Below are 23,370 nucleotides of genomic sequence, written 5' to 3'. Positions count from 1 at the left end.
GGATGCTCCAGGTTTAGTTGCACTGACGATAAAAAACCGAGCTGAGAGTTCTTTTCTTACGAGATGCATAAATGGCAAACAATGTTCGTTTCTGCTGAAAATTGGAACAAGCAGAACAATTGTAAAATCCGGAATATTGATTATGCCTGGTACGTTTTTGCCAACCCATAGAAAGGTACGTATCTCCACTGGAGAGCTTGTAGTTGTGTATGGTGAAAATTATACCAGCATAAAAATAGGCAAAACTTCTTTTCAACGCTTTACATTGCTTGCGGAAAAACAAGACTGTGTATTGTTTGGCCTGTATGTTCTCCGGAATATAACTTTTGCCTGAGTCTTCAGAGAAATGTCTTGACGCTGAATGGGGAAACGTTCGAACTTAATGCACAAAACACAGCTGTTCCGCAAGTTAAAAGGGTAAGCTCGGCAATGGGCAAAGTTCAACTAATTCCGGAAGTTTTTTTGCGAATGATCAACAAAGCCAATGAGAAGTGCAACGCAACTGAGCATAAACTAGTAAATTAACTGGAACAGTACCAAGATATTTTCAAATTGGAGAATGGCAAGAAGGGGCGAACCAATGTCGTTGTCCGAAAAATTACAAATGCGGAGTGCAAGCTGATCATGAAGGGATATACAAAAAGGATGGAGTAATAGAACCATCAACCAGCCCTTAGACGTTGCCGGTAGTTGTGGTTATTAAAGATGGATCAATATAATTAGTCGATAGTATGGTGAATCGAATTACGAGCCAGAAGCTCACTGACATTTGTTGCTGAGGTCTGTCGCCATGCAGCATTCATCATAATTAACGCATTTTCAGATTCACCGGCATACGGTACATATTCTCTTTCATGCAGGATTATAATTGCAAAGAAAAGTATTTCACAAGGTGTGTCACATGCATATATAATCATGATTACCTTCATTTTACTTGACGGCAGTGAGAACAATGTAACCCACAACTCTGGAGCGTAGCTTTACCGTATTTAAGTTAAAATTGTCAGTCAGTATATAGTATCTGATCAGTACTACGAAAAAATTAAGGGAGCATTAGGCACATGAAAGCGAAATGGAATGAACCATCTTACACCACCGAATGATATACATAAATATGAGGGTAATGACCCTAGCGCAAGTCCTAAAACCTCCTGCAATGATGACTAGGATTACTTGAATTGTGTAACGCGGTGGCGCTACATGCGGTTGTGGAGTTCCGTACATGAACACGGACAAGGAAGGAATGCAGTGCTGGTTACTTCATACGCCGACGGTAACGGTACAATTTGCAAAGGTACATCCTGGTAGGTGTGGTGTGTCAAACATGGTCACAGTAATGGCGTATTTTGATAACAGTACTAATGCAGTGAATTTTCCCTTAAAATCCTCCACGTCGTATAACGCGTAATTCCTGTATAACGTTTAATGACTTGGATACTCACATCGGAATTGACTTCTATTGATCACACGATTTCGTCAGTACCGACTTGTAGTACCACATTTACTGTGTAATGTCGTCAGTACACTTTCATTGTACCGTCCATATGTGGCCATTATGTGCCTATATTCTGTGTCCGAATACATTGTTTTTTGCTTGATATTTTCAAAATAAACTTATTTTTGTATTTTGTGGTAAGTGCAGTAACTTTACGAATAAAACGATAACCACCGCGTGGTTATTACGTGTAATTGGCCTATCTATGTACCAGCCGCTGCGAAGGTCACGAGTAAGTACGTGTGTTTTGTTATTTGACGCCTGCCATAAGGATGGGAGAAAGGATAACGCGACCACCAACCTTTCGAGTGTTCTCAACTATTGACGGCTCATTAAATGGGGTACTTTTTGGCACAGTTTTTACACACCCTACGTTGCAGCGCTATCACAAGATGTACTCCAGAGCAGCGGTTCCCAATTTTTTTTGGCTACGGAATCTTTTTTGACTCACCTTAGACTAGACCATGCTGCTTGGCAATGAAAACATCATTTTTATATCGTACTTAGGAGTAGTAATTATTATGAAAAGTAGGTATAGACAAAGGTTATGTAGGTACATATCGATATTCTGAACTTGCAAATCATAACGCCTTGGCAAGATTCACATACTAAAAATGGATAAAGACAGGGAATTAATGGAGAATCACTTCGTCTAATGTAGAATACCTTGTTTGTTTCTGCTACCTATTACGTATATTTTATACCGTTAGTGGAAATATTAATCCTTTATCGCCATCATTGCCAGTATCAGAATCGCTTCATTCTTTGGAAATATATATCTTTAAAGCAAGATTAAAGTAAGAAATTAGTGGAAGAGAACTAATTCCGATATTGAATGGAATTAGGTTTCTATAATAATAGATAATGAAATTGCTGGTATTCAACTTCCGGAATTTCATCTTCTGTACAACGAAGCTTGCAGCTTAATGTCTTCTTTGTCTTCGGCCTTATCCACCAGTGAAATGTTGCTGCAGGTTCTTTTACAGTTAAGGCACAAACTGGAGCAGCGGAGTCTTGCGTATAACCACAATTTCGCTGCAATTCTTTATGTCCATGAATGACACCAACATTAATAACGCAGGAGGAACAGTAGTTAGGAGCTAGGCCTGATTTCATGTGCTTCCATCCCCACACTGCAGGGTCTTTTCCTACCCTGACTCCTTATTGGACTTGATGGTAGATTCTGTAGATAATGGTAGAGCAGCTATGTTGTAACTGGACCTGTAGGCTGACTTACTGTAGAAAATGCACTTGAGGTGGTCGAGTGTAGGCAAATTTTTCCCACTGTAGCCGTACAGGCATACAAGGAGTAGGAAGCTGATTCGTTGAGTTTGTAAAGGCGCTTGCAAGACTGGGGTTATTGGCAAGGGTTATAAGAAATTTAGACTTGCGAAGGATAGTTTCCCTGTTCGCGTATTGTATAAAAGAAAAAATCTGTAAATATATAAAATGTAGAAAGAATTATCCTTTTTTATTTCGAATAAAATTAATTTTCACGTAAAACAAAAAAAAAATTGTTGGTTGGTAAACTACGTGTTTACTAGCCCAAAATACTACATAGTACCAAAAACGAAAACTACAACACAAGACTGTAGTCGTTATTGTTAGATTGCACTTGCTAGGTATGTTTCTTCGTTAAATTTCTTGATGTTGTTGATGCAGTTTCAAAGTTTTAAGAATATTTCTGTTTTTGTATAGAATAATTAAGTACGAATGCAAGTAAAAAGCAAGTGAAAGTTATGAAGGTAATATTAATTTCTACAATTTTTCAGGTGTTGTCTGCCTAATATGTTTTGTAATGGGATTGTTATTTACAACTGGTGCTGGAGAATACTGGCTGAAACTTTTCGATTCGTTTGCTGGAACGATCGGTCTAGTTGTAGTTGCCCTGATGGAAATGATTGCAGTGATATTTGTGTATGGTCACGAAAAGTTTACGAAGGATATCTATGAGATGACTGGATATCGTGCAGGATGGTTTTGGCAATTCTGCTGGAGATTTTTGGCACCTGCAATTATGGTTATAATTCTTGTGTCATCAATTGTCTTCATGATTATCAAAAATCCAACTTACCAAGCATGGAACCCTGATCTGGTAAGAACATGTATTATAAGGAAACTAAAGTACTTTGTGAATGTTGTTTTTTAATTCTCTTGTCTAAGAATTTAGTACATACAGGTACCTATACTTAATAAATATTGAAACTAGGATATTTTCTTAGTTGTTTGAGAAATATACAAAATGAAACATTATGTATAGAGCAATGAGACACTGTTCAAAAAATTAATCCCTTAATGCATTATGTGTAGAATATAGAAGGATAACAATAGGTTAATTTAATCTGGAACAACATAAAAAAAGGAAACCACATATGTTTTTAATTTCAATCCGGTTGTATCATTAAAAATTAATAATGTTGGTATTATTATCGGGAAATATATAATGAAGACAGAAATAGTTATAGCCGTTACTATGTCCTGTCTACTGAAATTGGGTTACGCATGTTTGCTTTCTACTGTACCCTACAGTTCTCAATATAATATATCTACTCATTAAATATTTCGATAACAGTACGAATACAGGGAATTCTCCCTTAAAATCCTCCACATCGTATAACGCGGAATTCCTATATGGCGTGCAATGACTTGGATACTCACGTCGGGATTGTCTTCTGTTGATCGCACAACGATTTCGTTAGTACCCACATGTCGTACTTGAAATTGGGCTAAGCTTGTTTGCTTCTTACTGTACTCTATAGTTCTCAAGGAATATTCATTGCACGATAATATACCTAATCATTAAATTTTTAAGAAATTTTGTTAAAAATTGTTAACCGGTATGCGGTTTCATGATTTTTAGGTATATGTGACAGTCTCAGAATAGTGACCTATATCATTCCACGTGTCGTTTGCCACCTGGCAAATACGGGGTATGATATAGTTTACATTCACACTGATGTCACATACGTGCCGGAAGTTTAAACGTGCATTCACATGTAGAGTATACATAACCAGTTTCTTTTAATCTTTGTACTGCATTAATCTGCCGTTCCGAAAGCCATTATAACAACTACTGTACTACAGTGACCTATGATAGTGACACACTAATTTACCACCAATGACTTCGACTGATTACATACATATATACAGATCCACAATGTTAACAGAACAAAGAATTACTATAGGCTGATTGTAACTTAAACATCGTCAATACACTCAATTGTATCTAACAAAAAACAAACAATGCGTGAGTACAAAAATATAAAGGAAATACGGATAACGGATACTTTTAATAATCAGTTGATTGAATGTGACGTTACACTGTCGTATTTCCCTGGATGATTCTAATAGGGCCGGACTGACCCTTGTCTGTATTCTATATAGTTTTGATCAAAAACGGTGAACTTTCGGTTTGATCATTTATTTAATTGTAATGTTTTGTAGTGCACTGTCATATTCTGCAAGCGTGCTACTGATTTCAGAGACACCCAGTATGTGTAATTTATGGCTTTTAAATCTTCCTTTCATCTTCCTTGTCTGTCGATACTTTTCTCTTTCGATTACTGCTGCATACCTGTTCAATTTCAAAAACATAGTTATTCTTTTCTTCCAGTGAACGCAGTACACATGTATGGCACTTTCCACCATTTTTATTAGGTATTTATTTCCCAAGTAGCCACGTTGTATTTTTCCTGTAATTCCTCAAGTAACCAAGTTTATAAATTTGTTAAGCAACCACTTTCGTCTTAAATTCTTGAGTAACCACGTTTACTTTAATTTATGAATAATCTTCAGCAACCACGCTCTGCTACCATGTTGGTATTATTTCTTTAACGTTTCAGGAAGATAAAGGCTTCTTCAACAGTAAATTACTCACTTATATAATATCAATAATGTTGTGCAACCTTTCTTACTTCCAAACGGAACATAAAGGCAAAATATAACTTTAATTTACGGATTTGCAAAACAAATAAATTACGATTTGTACTTCTGATACTTGACGTTGGTATTCGGTCTTAGTACATACAACACAACCACAGATGGGGCCCCACCATCTTTATATAGAATAAATGTACAATATATTCAATATAATTAATTAAATTTTTACATATTCCTATGTAATTAAATTGACTAGTTAAGTATGTTTTATTCTGTATACAATATATACTTCATAACTATTACTGAATTGAAGTTTATATGCCATTGGTGCGACTGTTGCCGATTCACAAATTAAATAATTTATAATTAAAACAAGGCAAAGTTCTTATTAATTTACAAAAAAAATATTTGATTGAAGAATTTTAAATAGTAATCTCAATGTTTCAATAATTAATCGAATAAGCAAGTTATGAATTTTATTTGGGATACATATTTTCTTATTCAAACAAATATATCTACCTATTTTCTATATTATTCGCGGAAATATTTACTTGGATTGTATGAGCTAGAAAACGATTTGAGCCAAGTATTTTGTATTGACTGAGGGATTTTTTCTCTCGTCGTAAACGTAATGATTACTATAACGTTCCTTGAATACAATCGCATATTTAAGTTGAAGTGGCTCTTTACGCATTATTTGACGTCATATTTTGACCGAGTTTTTCTGAAATGTGTGAACAATACAATGTTAATGCGTTATTTTGAAAATAATTTTTGAGAAACAAAAACACTTGTTTGCGTGGAAGTACAAAAATAAATGTAGAAAATTATTGACAGGATAAAACAATATATTAAAAAAACGTTTACTAAAATGCATTTAGTAAACTCCGCGAAATTATGGGGAAAACAAACAAAATGAGACAGTTGCAATACTATTAAGACTGTTTTAGTAAGGAACAGAAAGGTAACTTTTTTTATGAATGTCAAATTGGAGTAGAAGATTATTATAACCAACCAATTTTATTAATTTGAACCAAGTGTAATGTTTAATAAATATATGTATAATATTCAATGATGTTGTGTACATTCTATATGAATGACTTCGCCTGAATTATAGAAGACTGTCTAGCATTATATAGGGCGTAACAGAAATAAGTGCGGAGTTCTAGAAGGTGTAAACTAGATGCAACAAGCAATCGCTCGGTGAATTCAGCAGCATGGTTGAAAGCAATATTTTTTTTTTTAAGAAAACCACCCTTGTCGTTTATGTGAAAAGATCGTGCGAAATGAGAGAGAACCCAAACAGGTATTATTTGTTAAAAATTTAATTTACTGTTCTAAAACCCCTAAAACCAACAATTATGTTAACGATGACCGCGATAGCTTGAATCGGTTTAGTTTACTGGTTTATTAATTAGTTCTACTCCTGTTTCAATTTCAAAATTGGTCATTTATGAATATAGCAAGAAAAGTAATCTTGTCATGCATTGAAAAATTCATTGTCTGTTTAAAAGTATATTTAGTAATATCCTAATAAAGACAGTGTATCGCCATCTAGTGGGTGTGGGTAGTATTTGGTGCTATTGAAGACAAGACCTTACCAAAGTATTTCAACTTGTCTAACTGAATCGTGTGGTAGTTTCGATAAATTTCTGACCAAGAACTTAAGTGTTCTTAGTTCTTATATTTAGTAATGCTTAACATGGACACTTCTACAGTCAATGTTAAAACGTGTTTGCGGGGATCTAGATCGATGTTAACGTTCGTGTTAGGATCACATGTAGGTACCTATTCTTTGTCTGACTGAAGTGCTTTCATGCTAAGTCGTCGAGTTATTTATGATATTTTTAAATATAAATGATTGTTGTAATATACTGAAGTATACACGTGGTAAAATTGATACTGACAATAAGAAAGTTCATGTAACCTTAAATCTTTTTTCTTTATGAAAAAGGTCTTGAATATTTCAATTTCAAAACATACACATTCTTTAATAGCAACTGAACTTTTGTATGTAAGAACAACTAGTTATAACAGAATATGAGTTGTAACTAATAATGCCTATTTATTGAGTAATATTTTATTTTAATTTTAAGGGTATAACTCAAAAGACTAGTTATCCAGGATGGGTGTTGGCAATTGCAATATCTATGATTGTGGCAGGTATTCTTCCTATTCCACTCGTATTTTTACTGCGAAGGTATCAATGTCTCAAAGTAGATATAAATATTCATGAAGGCTCAATTAGGCGCATCGACACTACAGTTTCAACGAAGGAGATGATGACAGATGTAGACGTAAGTTAAAATTTTTGCTTTTGATAGTATATTGTTAGAAAATTACTATTTACATATAAATTAATATTTAATATTGAAAGTAACCTAACCTAACCTAATCCAATAGCCATACTTTCATAAGTTTATTTAATCAACTAGGAACAGATCATGAGCCCAGATGATCTCGATGATACTACTACTTCCAATACACTCAAAAATAAGTTTACAATAGGAGATTTTGAAGTGTAATTGTAAGTAAAACTCCAAGTGCATACACTTCAGTAGCATGGGGTATAATTGTAGATTAAAGACGTTTTTGATTAAATTGGATAAGCTGCATGTTTTTGTAGTATCTAAACAGGCATGCTGTTGTTTTACGTTATCGAATAGTTTTGTTTTTAATTTTGAATTGAAAAAGCATTAGCATTTTAATATTGGTGTGAGAAATTCTAATAGGTAAGAGATTTACGTATTTTATTTAATCCGTACATTCGAACCAGTCAAAAACCATTTGCATTTTTGACATTATTCGAGTGCTGTGGACGAATAGATTCAACCCGCTTGCCCGTGCTAGCATCGCCACGCAGGTTACTCAACCGGGTGTCATCCTTGATGACCTAGCGAAGACCGCCGATTGTTGACATACAACAGGTGCTTGCTTGATCACAAAATGAGTGTGTGTTTTACTGGGCAGCAATTGAAGTGAGCTATGGATGCCGGCGTAAAAACGTTCACTGGCAGTTTGTGATATCACGAGCTTCTCCTGCAATTCCCAGGGATTACTCCCCAAAGTGCATGTAAAACGGATAGCGTTAAGCACTCGACAGTGCACCACATACATACAATTCTCAGTTAGCCTATCGCAGAGAGTAGCTGGGCCTCTTTCCTCTACAGGTGCCAAAGGTCACGAGTGTCGTGTCCCTGTGGAGACTGTCGTACGCTAAACGCCCGCACGAATCCAGACCGCTACTCAGCGCGCTACATCCAGGACCCAAACGTTGAGTGGAAAAAATGTCTCCTCCTTGTTCCCGTGCCTCCAGAGGATGTTTGGAAGACGGCTATCATCACGCCGTTTGGGATGTTTGGATTCTCATTTATGAGCTTTCGTCTGCGTAACGCCGCACAGACATTCCGACGTTTTATAAAAAAGAGAGAGGGGATTGGATTTCGTACACATTTACATTGACGATTTTCTTATGGCTTCAGTGACGATGAGCATGAAAAGCACTTCCGGTTGCTTTTCGAAAGTCTCCAGCAGTCCGGAGTCGTTATCCGTTTCACTAAATGTTGTTTTGGTGCTTCTAAGGTTGTTTCTGGGACAATTGGTGTCAGAAAGAAGAACACAGCTACTTGCAGAGAAAGACTATCCCTTTCATTCATACCCGAGGCTCACAACTGCGAAAGAGCTCCGACAGTTTCTCGGCATGACAAATTTTTACCGTCAATTCATGCGCAAGACTGCTCCGAACCGCTCAATTACCTACTCAAGAGCAACATCAAAGGAAAGACGCCAGTCAGATGAAAATACGCAGCTGAGGATGCTTTTATTGCATGCAAGAAAACACTAGCTAATCCGACGCTTAAAGGACGCTACTTCACCATCCTGACAGACCACAAACCGCTCACGTTCGCTTTCCGTCAGATGTCCGAAAAGTGTTCTCCACAGCAGTTATACCATCTTGATTTCATCGGATAATTCACCACCGACATCCAGCATATCTCTGGTAGGGACAATTTTGTAGCAGATGCATTTAAACGGGTTGATGCGATCGTCACGCCACTTAACTTTGAGGAATTCGCGGCGACCCAACAACAAGACCAAGAGCTACAGGAACTTCGTCAGCGAAAGACTGTGACCTGATTCTGAGGCAAGTGGCCATCCAAGGTTCCAACGCTCCCATATTTTGTGATATTTCTACATTGATGGTACGTCCTTTCCTTAAGGCCGCCTTCCGTAGCCTTTGATGCGATCCATGGGCTCTCTCACTCTGTAGTCAGGTCAACCACCGAAACTCGTGAAGTAACGCTACGTTTGGCCCTTTATCAGCAGAGACCGTCGCACTTGGGCTCGCGCTTGTATCCAGTGTCAATAGGCCATCCAGACGCTTTAAACATATTCAATCGACCTCATCGTCATGTCTTATTCCGAGGGTTAGAGGTATTGTCTTACTTGCGTTGACCGCTTCTCCCTGTGACCAAAAGCGATATCTCTTCAGGAACAGCCAGGGCGTTCTGTACCCACTGGGTTGTCCGTTTTGGTGTTCCTCTCCGACTGACCACAAATCAACGCCGCTAGTTGAAGTCCTACTTGTTCCAATAAATGAACAGATCTAGTCTATCGATCGGTCGGTGAGTGTTAAAAGGGTTGGAAAACTGAGATTGCCGCAGTGTGTAGCCTGTCTTGTTTTCCGCTTGCACGTGTTTCGAAGTTACACGATATTACCTTCTTAATTTTTCCTGTTTCGTTTTCGTTTTACTCTTACGTTTATTTTAATTGTTATCTATTTGCTTGTTAGTGATTGTTGTTAATAAATTAATTTATTCCTTTTGAATGCGGAGTTTATTTAGTACGATTAGTTTCCCCGTCACAGTCTCGACAAGTTCTTAACGATTTATGTGTTTTAGGCAAAAAATTTGTAAAGAATATGTTTTTCCCTGGACCTTAATAAAAATTTTCAAAAGTATCCGAACCCTTCATAAAATTACCTGCCGATTCCTGCCTTATAGGATAAGAGGATAACCGTAGACAGTCATTTGATTAGTTTTGCGGTAGTCTATCCTTATTATATATTTTTGTTTGGCGCTTGCATTAACGATGACGTTTTCTTCAATAAGTTTTCAATTTGTTGTTTAAAATTTTCCTTAAATGATATGAATATCTTTCAACGTATATCATTGTTTTGATGTTTCGTTTAGTTCTTATAGGAAACTCTGATTAATGTCCGCGAAATACTCCTTTTGATCGAAGCATCTGTAGTCTTTACTGGTATATATTGAAGTTCATTGAATGTGTAGCTTGTTTCTTGGTTCCATAAAGGGTGATTGATGTATGTAACTTGTTTAAATTAATACTGACTGATAGTAATAAAGCATTGTTTCATTCTTCATTAGCATAAATAATGTATTAAAATATATCTCTTCATTTTCTTTATTTTTAGATTAATTGTATCATTTATTTGATCGTCCAAATATGCGAGATTTTTAATACGGTTAAAAAGAGTGATAAATTTGCGGAAGGCGATTAGCATCTATCACGTCTTCAGGTCGATAGTGGCAATCATCGTAAAACAACCTCTTCCTTTATAATTTCCTCATCTACATATATCTTCCGTTTATTCTCACAATTGTAAATCAATAGCAATTGATAAAATTCTACATTCTGTGGGGTCATTAATTTCGATTCGTCGACGTTAACTTCTAGTATATAGCTTCTTCTCTTTGTAGTCACAAAATGAAAATTGAGGCCTTTTTTGTGGCGAAGGTACTTTTTTGGTTTTTACAAACTTCTGCATTAGTAGGAAAATAATTTTTAATTGAACTGGTACCTATTGTATGGTTTCTGTTTAAAACCTTGATGTATTTTATATTTGAGGAAAGAAGTAATTTTTTGGTAGGGGAGCCTGACGACGTTCTATCGGTCATCAGTTTCGGTTAATTAATGTACTAAGTACTAAATAACGTTGTTCGTATGTTAGACATTTATTAGAGATGTCTTTAACTGATGAAGGATGAGTTTAGAACAGGTAACTTCTAAATGGTTTGTTAAAATTTTATTAAAAATATAAGCAAAGCTTGATCTATCGTATCATTGTACCATTTTTTAATTACTTTTTAATCGTCTCTAAATAATAGATGGCATGATTTACCACACTATTTAACTTTACTCTTAACTTTAGATCTTTGTAGAATTGAAGGTAGGTAATTCAATTACACTCAAGAGTTTATTTATTCGCTTTATTAAAATCGGGCGTGTAATAAGGCCCAAGAACTGTTTGAGCATACCTTCAGCTTCACCACGTAAGTTAACCTTTAATATGTTCAATAATATTAGAATTTGCTGGTGGTCCTGCATTTATATAGCAAGGTAGAACAATGTATTAGTGAATTAATTTTACCCACTACAGATAACCTCAAACAAATGAGGAAAAAATGTTGCTGCTGTCACTTCCTTGCCGCCGAGAATCGAACTCGGGCCCCTGGTTTTACGCACCAGTACCTAATCTATCACTAACCTAGAAGGAGATCACAGTAGCTACACGGAGAGTATAGGTCGCAGAATCATCGAACTAATGGATAGTCATTATTATTAATGAGATACTTTGAATTTTTGTAGCGTGAATTCACGTACCGTGACAGCAGTAACAATTTTTCTTCATTAATTTTAGGTTATCTACAATGGGTAAAATTAATTCAAAAATAAATTCACTAATACCTGAATTAACGCTACAAAAATTCAAAGTATTTCAAGGTAACGTAATTTCACAATATGACAAAGTGATTGACAGTAATTGATGGAGTTCTCAGATAAAGAAATCGTTTCTTGACTAGAGAATGGTTAAAATGCATGTTGATAATCTACATGGAACAAGATTCAATTTTATTTTTGAACTAGGGGGGTAAATTTAGGAATTTTCTTGTTTCGTAATACTTCAAAAAAAGAAAAATGTGAGATGTGATACTCGCCTTAAGATCAAAGAAGAAGCTATCTTTTCGGTTTGATTTTAAGAATAATCGCAGCAAATGGTCATTTCTAATGATGCAGATGCAGGTAGTTCAACTACCAAATGTAGGTAGGGTTGGGGAGTTGAATTTTAACACTGGCCTTTGGTTCAAACTAGTTTCAATTTTTAATTTCCGACTGTTATTGTAATAAAGGTACGTCTAAAAGTTCAATTGATAACCTTGAAAACTTGTTAACGTTTAACCACTTGAAAAAGTCAGTGAAGTAATACAAATATTATCGATTACAGAATGCTATAGTCGTTCTTTGTTTGTTGTTATTCGGATTGATTATTTGTTTCCATTAATTAAAAATCGATGTCATCAATTATTTTTATTTTAATATCCTTGAACACGTATCAAAATCAATTTTACTTTGTGCGTTAAATGAAAAAGAAAACGATGATGTTCAATAATTTGATTAATACTTATACATAATTCTTCATTTAATTCCTACTTTCGTTTATAATGGACTTGTCATAAAGGTGTTACAAAAAGTTAAGTAAATATTGTGTACTGAACTTTTAATCTACCTATGTGCAATTTGAGCCATTATAATTAGATATTAAAATGGTAAAGCATGTTGTACTTTGTTCTGATTTGTTATTATGATGTTAGAACTAGTTAGGAATGTGTAAACCAAAGCTTGCAGCTTCGAAAATCTTGTGCTCGCTGCGTAGTCCGTGAAAATCTGCAGTATGCAGCTTTTTCAGTTGTTCCTTTATACCTAAGTAATCAATTGTTTGTTTATGGATATTAATCGTTCTTAGCATATTTAAAGTGCATTAAGTATGTAACAATTTAAACCTAACTACAGTTCTGTGTTTATGATTGTTTTCAAGATACGGAAATTTTGTTCTTCCAGAAAATGAATATTTTAATTTGGTTCTTATTTTGGTTTAGCTGTTCAACCTACGGGAAGTGTAATGAAAAATTAAGTTGTAGTCATAATATGCTTTCATTTAAATACAAAACGAAGTCAGTAGACCCAATAATTCTCTTTCAATCACAGAAAAAAGAACTAAAAATGAAAATTGTATTTTTCAAGAAATAAACTCTAGCTTATGGAAATAGTTGGAGAAGGGCTTTGTCTAGCAGTGGCTGATACGTATGATAACGAGTCCATATAGATAGGTACTTTCAAAACCAATAGGTATGTAAGTATTCAGCAGTTGAAAAATACATGCATATTTACATGTATGTCTCTTATTAAAACACTTACTAATCAATAATTAAAGACGTTGAATGTTTTGTTGCAAATATGACAAAAATTGTTATAACGACAAATATTGAGAAATGAACAGAAGTGACTAATTGAAATAAGATGCAAATTATCATTAACGAGAATTACACAGCCAGCTCAGGTTTCTTGAAGATGCAATGAGGTTCACACGACGCCCTGCGATTTTAGTCCTTTTTTATATATCTACGATTCTAAAGTTTGTCACTCTCACTACTGCTGTAATCTACACCTACTCGAATTATAATTGGCTTAAGAACAGCATCAGCCTGGAAAATCTAACTGCCACATATTTCGTTCTTCTTTTAAAACATGCTCAAAAGCTTTCTGTCAGTTAAAAGATCTGTCGTAACATCTAGTAGATGTTGCACTTCGGCCATTTTAAGTGTAGTATTATGCCTTTCTACATATCCCTTTGCCTGTACCCCTATTAGTTCTATGAAATTGAGGTTGCAGTGGTAAGGAGGTAATCTAAGAACAGTAATTCTTCGTCTGCAGGCCATTCCATCTACAACCTGCTGCACATAATTTGGTCGAAATTGCTTTACTAAGGGTACCAGTTCCACTTTGATGGCTTTATTGTGGAATAATATTCCTTTTTCTTGTTGAATTTCAACTTTTCGACTTATTGTAGTCGAAATTGCTTCACTTCTACGGCTATGGTTATAATGGATAATGTCCGGTACCGTGCATTATCCATTATAATAATGAAATTCTCCTCCACAAGTTGAACACTGTCTAGCTATTGTTCAAAACGATCCGCATTCATGTCTTCGTTATAATCGCAATTTTTTTTTTAAATATTAGGCTACTGTCTTGAAGTAAACTATTATTGCTGCCTATGAGGGTCCCAATCAATCGATAATCATTTCCCGTTGGACCTCAGAAGCCGATTACTATGTCCTCCAAAATAGCAAAATTGCTTATCGGCTACTTTTAACTATAGTATCCGTTCACACTTTTTCGACAGTATGTCCAGAATCTACCCACATCTTATTCAAGTAGCTTGCCACTTGCTTTTTGATTATGTTTTGAATATCGAAAGTCGAGTTTATGTAATAACAGAGAACATTCTATATATACTCTGACGAGGAGCAGCCCCATTTATATATTGATTTATATAGAGCATATCGCGTTGAATACAGACTCGCGTCACTATTTACAATTCAACCGAATCTTCGCTAGGTCAATTTTTCTTGTGATGGTAATTTATTACTAATTTGTTGCAGAACACAAGATGATGCATTTTAAGTACAACTCATGAAATTAATGACATCAAGATCTTTTCTGAGTTAACGTAGCTATATTATTATCGGTATATGATAAACATGTATAAACTAATTCATTTGGCTGCTACATATTGATAATTTTCTGTAAATGTAGTAAGATGTAGATACAACGAAGTGTTTTAGTCAATATGAAAGCTAGCTGCACCGTTATTTGATTCTTGCAACACGAATAAATTCTCCAGAATTAAAAGAACCATAAAGTATTATATTGTTGTTTTGTTTTAAGGTTGTAATGAATATTATTACTTCTAAATTAAATAAATTATGTTTTGAGGTCGGCAATGTATTTATATCACATACCAAAGCTTAATTTTGTTGATTTACTTTTTATATAGATAAATCACTTTGCGTAATCGGTAATCATGTTATTGCAGAATGGTATTCTTTTATCTTGGAGCCATTGTTAAATATCTTTCTAATTTGTAGTGAGAATTGCTTTATTTCTACGACTGTGGTACGGGGCATTTTCCATACACGAATAATTCCTGGTTTTGTTAAAGATATCAGGCTGAAGGAAAAGCATTATCGCTGTCTATATGGGTCATAATCAATTGTTGTCCATTTCCGGTTGGACCTCGGAAGCCGGTTGATACGCCCTCCAAAATAGCTTGTCGGGTGATACCAGGGGATATTTAATATATACAATTGTAGCACGAGATTTGTTAGGATCAAAAGACTAACGCAAATAATCACACCTGTAACATTTCCTTTACTAAGTCTGATGTACGTATACCCAATTGTAGTTTGTACAAAAATTTATTAAATGTACTCTGGACAATTTACTTTTTAATTACCGAACTGGAAACCTCATAATTTGAAGCAAAGCGAGCGGTAAGCATGTACAGGATTTTTCACGTAACAGTTGCAGGCAAATATTTGCGAAGGAATTTTCAATAGTCAAAAATCTCGAAACGTAATGATTAGTATTATACCATAGACAGCAGCCACGAAAGCTTATACTCGTTTATATAATACTAGCGACCCGTCCCAGCTTCGCACGGGTGCAATGCTGATACTAAATATGTAAATTTTTATTTTTGTTTAGATTATTATCGAGAAGGGGAAATCTTCAAAATATACCCCCTGACCATACTAAATATACTACAGAATGTCTTTAAATACAACATTCACAGTTTTTTTGTCATTAGACAATACAAACCGGCCTCCCGGCCGATACCGCCGCAACCGCTATGTCCCTGCATTTTAAATCTGTAATATTTAAGGTACTTAATTGGATAATAATTAATGCTGTATTGCTTACAATCGCTTCGTAAATAAGTTAATGGTTAATGTGGGTTATCTCTAAGTGATGGACATATACCATCGCGGACTTTTTTGTAGACCCTTTTAAGATGTACAATATTGTGGTACATTATTTTGATCTATTTGGGGTTCAGCCAGCGTTTGGAATGTAAGCGCAAAAAATGTGTTTATTTACGACATCACATTGGAAACCTCTAAAATTATCAGTGTTTCTCTACTATATTATGCATGTATTATACATATAAACCTTTCTCTTGAATCACTCTATCTTTAAAAAAAAAACCATCAAAATCCGTTGCGTAGTTTTCAAGATTTAAGCATACATAGGGACAGACAGCGGAAAAGCGACTTTGTTTTATACAATTTAGTGATCTATGACAAATATGCCACAATAAGTACCTAAAAGTTAGTTACAATATCTTATGGACAAATTGAATTAGTAGCTTCACTTTTGTTGCTAATGTAAATCATTTACGTATCTTTTCAGTGAGATTTATGTAACAAACCAATGTAACTTTTCCCTAGGCAAAAAATTAGTAACAAAATTATATGAAATTTGTATTAGATTGTTGTGATTAATTATTTTTTGTAATATTTATTTTCTGTTAATCTAGATAGTATGTAAATAATTGCGTTGTTAACTTTAGTAAACAAAGTGTCTGCGAAAATATTTTCAAAAGAAAGTGTCTGTGAAATTCGTCAGTTTTTTGGTGAATTTATTTTAAAGAAAATATTTTGGGATTACTGTTGATTGTAAAATAGTTAATACAAGGACGTCTGTTAAAACTACAACTTGACTTGTTTGATAAGTTATTTGGCAATTAAAAACTATCATAGATACACCTTGGAATTTCTTGCATTTAGCTTTAGAGGCTAATATAAGGATAAAACTAACCCCGAAATATTAATTCAGCACTTTAAAAGCAAAACAGCAAGCTCACTCCGATATTAAATTATAGCAAAATTATCCGGCAGTACCGAATTTGTGACTGCAGTTTTTTCAATTTTAACTTTGGCGACTGATATAAGTATATTACCGATTATGAAAAGCATCTATTTTGATTGTAAAAAAACAAAATTAATTTTAATCTAGAACCGAAGCAACAAACGAACGATGTAATTTTGAGAATATCACGGGTATACATTCCTTTCAACCTTTTGGGATTAATGTAATAATTTACAAACGTTTCGATTAATATTTAAGTAGCAAACTAGCATAGCAACTAATACGATTCTCTAAGCAACAAATTAGCATCAAAATAATATCACAGAATCGAACTTGTAGGTGCAGTTTTGTCGTTTTCCACTTCGACTGCTAATGTAAGTACATTGCCGATCTCAAAAAGTAATTTATCTGTTTTACAAGCAAGCCAACAACGTTTATTGTAATCTTATAACAAAGTATCAAATTAGCAATACATGTGCGATGTAAAATAGCATATTTGCTGCTACTTTATCGTTCATTTTATTTATAGCGAATTGAATCAAATAAACGGTGCAATTGTTTTTCACATTGAGTAAAAACCACTTCATTGTACCCATATCTTACTACATCTACAGATAAACATCAAAATGAGACTGCACTGACTCAGAAAAAAAAACTCGATGCCAATCATATCATGAGTTGTATTTGAGATGCATCGTCTTGTTAATCTTATTTCTTATAAAATAAATTAATAAGAACTTACTCTGTTTTAAAGTTTTTTTTTTAATTGCCATTATATTCTGCCATATTGCTGTTCTTCTGATCGGATTAAACTTTATTTTTCGAAATCAGTTTAACAAACAAACTATGGAATTATGGATTTAGTATGACATAGTTACTAATGGGGATGCAGTTATGGGCTACGTTATCTTGATATAGCAGGCATATCTGTTAGGAACAAAATCTGTCAACGATCATCAACTGCTAGCAGTGATCGCTTTATTATGTTTTCCTAACGGCCGTCTTACAATATACAAAGTCCGCCTATAGCTACAGTGATGGTTGCGATTCAGGAGAATTACGTTTTTTGTCGCAAGTAGTCCGAAACAACATATAACAATAATTGCGCAGTGATTCTTTTGATTGTAATTTGTCTGAAAAAACAATGAATGCAAAATTTACTGGAAAATGCATTTTTGCAGCATATTGTTATAAAGAACTTAGAACCTCCTAGAACAAAATTGCACTAGATCTTTTCTGTTTCTCGTTGAATTTCCTGTACGACAGTGCCAGTAAGATTCGTTATCATCATAAGGTCGTCGGTCCTAAAACAGGTCGAACATACACCTCCACTCTTTCCTATCTTGAGCCAATCTTCGCATTTCCCTAAAACTAGAACAACCCACATCCTTAACTATTTGCGAACAGTAATATAATCTGGGTCTACCTTTATTCCTCTTAACTCCTGTTTCTGCCTCTAATATGACTAGACCTTCATACCTGAGAAGTTTTTTATTGACTTCCATAAAGTCCTCTGTTCTCCTATTCTTTCTAATACCTCTTCATTTCTAATCTTCTCTATTCACGGTATCCTCATCATTCGCCTCTAACACCACATTTCGAACGCTTCTAACCCCTTTTTTTACGCCGCGCCCACCTTCCATGTACCGCACCCGTACAGCGCCGCGCTCTAGGCATACACCTCTAGTAATAATGTTTTTCGAATTTCTAAATTAATTGTTCCCGAGCATAGAAGGCGACTCGACCTTGCGCTATCTTCTGCTTTATAACTCTACTACTCCTTCCGTCCTGACATATCTGACTTTCTAGATACTTAAAGTCAGCCACTTCTTCTAATTTTTCGTCTCCTATCTTTATATTCGCTCATTCCCTACTACTTCTTCTCTTGCATACCAGTATTTTGATTTTACTTTTATTTATTTTCATAAAATACTGCTTTCTCAATGCCGTTTCAATTTTATTTAAAGTTACCTCCTCTTTGCTAGATGCTAAAATTGCCATATCATTTGCAAATCTAAGCGTAGTAATCTTTTGCCCCTCTATATCTATCCCTACAGTTGTACTGTCTTTAATGATAGATTAAAAAGTAACGGTGACAGCGTACATCCTTGTTTGACTCCCTCCCTAATATTTACTTCTCTACGTTGCTGCCACAGCTTTATAATTGCCTGTTGCTCTTTATACAAACCAAGTATCACTTGGCATTTGCGAAATTTGCAGGTCAGTTGTACTGCTAGTATAGATGTATTGACATGTGCACGAAAATAAGCTGGTATTGCTGTTTTATTTTCTTCATCGTTAGTAACTGGCTTCTGATATTTATTTCTAGATGTAATTCCAAACTGCCAAAATCTGGATTCTGTTCTTATAAACTTATCTCATCTCATATTAGGTTTGTAAGGTTATTTTTCGTTAAACAAACTACATGCTCGAGCGACACGTAAAGTTAATTTAAAATTTAAGTATTTATTTGTTAACTTTAGTAAACAAAGTGTCTGCGAAAATATTTTCAAAAGAAAGTGTGTGAAATTCGTCGGTTTTTTTGGTGAATTTATTTTAAAGAAAATATTTTGGGATTACTGTTGATTGTAAAATAGTTAATACAAGGACGTCTGTTAAAACTACAACTTGACTTGTTTGATAAGTTATTTGGCAATTAAAAACTAACAGGTTATGGGCCCAGATCATGCTCAAAAGTCAGTCACGCCAAATTATCAAGCAAAATAACAAGTTAGTCAATTCAGCCCTGTGTTCCAGCCAAGTCGTCGTCAGCGAAGCATCAAGTTGTGAGTAGTGTTGTCAAAATTCGTTTTGATTAAATTTCAAAATGGAGCAATCAACAAAATCAAATATTGAGATGTTGTCAGAAGATCAAGACGGTGAAGTAGATTTTGAAGCTTGGCAATTTAAAATTGATTTAACGCTAAAGTCAAAGAAAATTTATGAGTATGTAACTGGTGCAAAGCCAAAACCTGCAGGTAAAGTCGATGAAAAAGATGTAATTGAATGGGTTGAAAAAGACATTGAGGCTCAAACCGTCATTGGCATAAATGTTAGTAAAGCTATTTCGAAGAAGATTTTGAGTTGTACAACGGCATTTGAAATGTATGGAAAACTGCAAAACTTGTATGGCAAAAAGTCAGATTACGAGATCGAAGGTCTGCAACGCAAATTTTTCAGCTACACATTTGACAACTCCAAATCAGCTGTTGCAAATTGCAACGACATACTGCAACTCGCCGTAGATTTAACCTCTTTGNGTGTAACACAATTAAGCGCGAAGCTTTGGAGGATGTAAAGAAGATGAAATAAATAATTACATGGGGAGTTCATCAGGGTGGTAAAGGACAAAATTGTTTTTTAAAAACACTACAACAATTTACAATTCGCCAGTCCCATATGCGATTAGCAACGTATGTAGGTGTAGGAAATAGGGAACTGAGATAAAAAATCTTCAGCTACATCGATGAGGAATGTAAACAATGCCAATAATCGAACGTCTAAGATAAAAATAAGCAATTTACTACTACACATAACGTTTAGACGCGTGTTAGGATAAAAAAATAATATAATTACATTTGTTCATCGCTGCACTACCTAAATTACACCTCAACATGTATTAAGAACAAAAAACAAAGAAAGATGTCGGTTACGTAAACATTAATCGGTAAATGTGTATCATCAGGATAACTGTAATGTAATTGCGGCAGATTTATAACCACTAGTGAGGTATTGCTAAGGCGCCATATCCTGTTTATGACTATTCTTGATGATTTGTTAATAGCGCCATCAGTTCGTTAGAAAAAAAAACTAATTATTTACTGATCATTGCTTAGGTAGGTACTTATCGAGGAGTTATTGATTCCGGAAATAATATCACTGGACATACACATACGTACATTACAAAAATTGTTGGAAATTAGAAGCCCGTACTGGAAGACAGGCTCCTTAGTCGCATAAAACGTCTTGTATTTAATCTATTTCATTTGCAGCGATCATCACGGGTTAGTGCTCTTTTAAAATTCGTCACACTGTCATGAGAAGAGCCAGCGTTGTCATCTGTGAACTCAAGGATGTCGCCTTCGACATTGGCGATATGGTTCGGATGTCCACGCCCATGGTTTTCAAATGGTACCTATATATTGCCGGATTTTCGCAATCCTTGTACCGCATTTAAGATGACTCGCGGTTTTGAAAGTCTTCGTAAGACTGTACAACTCGATTATTGCATGAACATTATATTCACATTTTCCATACATTACGATGATATCACACAATTCTGTCGTACTAAACGCTATTGTGATAACAGTGAGTGGCACACTGACCTACTGTTAATGACTGATTGGTAGGGTTAATAGAATAAATTACTACATGCTAATATAAACATCTTGAATCACACTTACAATTAATCTAATCTAGCAAATAGCAACAATACATGAGCAAAAATCTACAAAAGAAATACGACAAATACAGTACAATTGTTACCGGGACCGGAATTACATTTGCCTGCACTTTTAACTACATTTTTCTTGAAAACGATGAACTTTCGGACATAGAAACATTTCTTAATCTTTAGAAACTTTTGTAATAGTCTACGACATTGATATTTAAGAGAACAAAATAAAAATTCTTGTACAAAAGAAATTTTGTTAAGGTATTAGTATTATCAGAAGAAATTTTATTGTAAACATGGCCTGTATAAGTACATATATCAAATTTTGCCTCTCAAGAATATCAATATTAATAGGACTAATCAAGCAATTTAAGAGGGGCTAAGCTTTACACCATAGTGTGATCATATTATAAATTAAACATTTTTTACCTCTCTTAAATTGCTTGATTAGTTCTATTGAAATTTAACATTGGGGGAAGAAATGCGAAGGTGTATCAATATCAATATTCTATATTCAATATTACAAAAATTCAAATAAAACACGTAGCTAATTGTTTTAATGAATTAGTTTAGATTTCAATCACTTTAGTTCAAATGTCTTTCCAACTGGAAAGCCTTCTGTCTCCAGAATGTCATGGTATAATTCAACATCTGTTTTATGTTTTATATTCTCAATCATTATTTATCTAAACATATGACAATTATATGCACTTTCAAAATCAAAAGAAAGAGGGAAATTCTAATATCTGAAAATATAAAGAAAAATTAAAATAATGTATAAAAAATGAAATCAGGTTTTCGGCTTTTTTTTACCTCTTTTGCTCCAACTCACGTGTCTGCTCCTCAGTTTGGTATAACGACGTCTACTGTAAATTTTTAAGCGCCATCCCGATGACTTAACATAAAAAAAAATATGACACATTCATCCTTTGTATTTATTTCTTGTTCCTAGTGGATTTCTTGGAAACGTAAGCGGGAGAGCTTAGGATAGTTAGTCGAACTTGTTACCGTAAAATTTATCCATGTTCAGCATGACTCTCGTACCCAGCTTCCCGATTATTCTCACCTCTACATACCTTCGTCCATAGTTTATTATTGCCGAAAGGAAAATATGTAATGCATTTTTTTTGTTACACCCACAATTATTTCTGGGACTATTGAATTGACGTTTATATGCTATTCCGCTGCTAACACTGCTCATTTGGCCAATTTTTTAAATTAACTTTTTCATTAAGTATATGAGTATCTCTAAAAAAATCTTCAACATGATAATGACATACATTGTACGAAAATAGCACGACACGATTAGTGCGCAACCAACCAAAATATTTACTTACTTTCGCAATAATTTTTAGTCGCACACAAATAAATCAACTCAAGGAATTACAAAGTTTTTATAGAAACTTTCCACACTTATTTGACGTTGATATTATGTTACGAACTCAAAACAGATAAACGACAGTATCTGAAAACAAACAGAAATTAGCGTTGTTTTATTGGAAAATAAGTAGCAATACAGAATAGAAATATTTTACACCTAGTAGGTACCTGCACTTGTAGTATTTTATTACCTTAATAAGTGTAACATTTTTGTATGTTTAATTTAGATTTNAGGATAAGCTGTCATTGTTAAGATTAATCTTGAATATTCTGGTACTAGAAATTTCGATGTATATATATAAGCCGAAATTCAGTGACTTTTCGTCAGCTTGATCGTGTTTGCAGTCAAGTGAAGATCAATTGAAATTGACAGTGAACAGTAATTAAACAAATCAAAGTGATTTTGGCAAATGAAAAAGAACGAACTATTTGAATATTCTAGAGTGATCTGTTACTAGGAATTTCGACGTATTATTTAGCCTGTCACGTG

General features: G+C 34.4%; 1 protein-coding gene and 1 long non-coding RNA gene across 3 annotated transcripts in view; one reads left to right on the top strand and one right to left on the bottom strand.

Annotated features, from left to right (window-relative positions):
* The window catches only part of LOC108737026 (sodium- and chloride-dependent transporter XTRP3), an 86,972-nt gene extending 65,801 nt beyond the window's left edge, over positions 1-21,171 (top strand). Inside the window, exons 8-11 of one of the 2 annotated variants that reach the window (XM_018469671.2) lie at positions 3,268-3,590; positions 7,471-7,671; positions 7,810-7,901; positions 21,100-21,171. In XM_018469671.2, coding sequence (XP_018325173.1) covers positions 3,268-3,590; positions 7,471-7,671; positions 7,810-7,899 — 614 coding nt within the window. In that variant the 3' untranslated portion in view covers positions 7,900-7,901; positions 21,100-21,171. Of the gene's footprint in view, positions 1-3,267; positions 3,591-7,470; positions 7,672-7,809; positions 7,902-15,398; positions 15,873-21,099 lie in introns of those variants that run through there. The other variant, XM_018469672.1, reaches the window with a different exon arrangement.
* On the bottom strand, positions 20,614-23,115 carry LOC108737027. The gene is made up of 3 exons (XR_001937800.2): positions 23,072-23,115; positions 22,314-22,965; positions 20,614-22,246 (listed from the first exon to the last, which is right to left on the bottom strand). It is a non-coding gene; the product is annotated as an uncharacterized LOC108737027 (long non-coding RNA).
* Positions 23,116-23,370: the final 255 nt, after the last annotated feature.

Source organism: Agrilus planipennis, unplaced genomic scaffold (genome assembly GCF_000699045.2).
Source record: "Agrilus planipennis isolate EAB-ADULT unplaced genomic scaffold, Apla_2.0 scaffold113, whole genome shotgun sequence".
In the NCBI taxonomy this organism is placed as follows: Eukaryota; Metazoa; Arthropoda; class Insecta; order Coleoptera; family Buprestidae; genus Agrilus; species Agrilus planipennis.
This window is presented reverse-complemented; position numbering and strand designations above follow the sequence as displayed.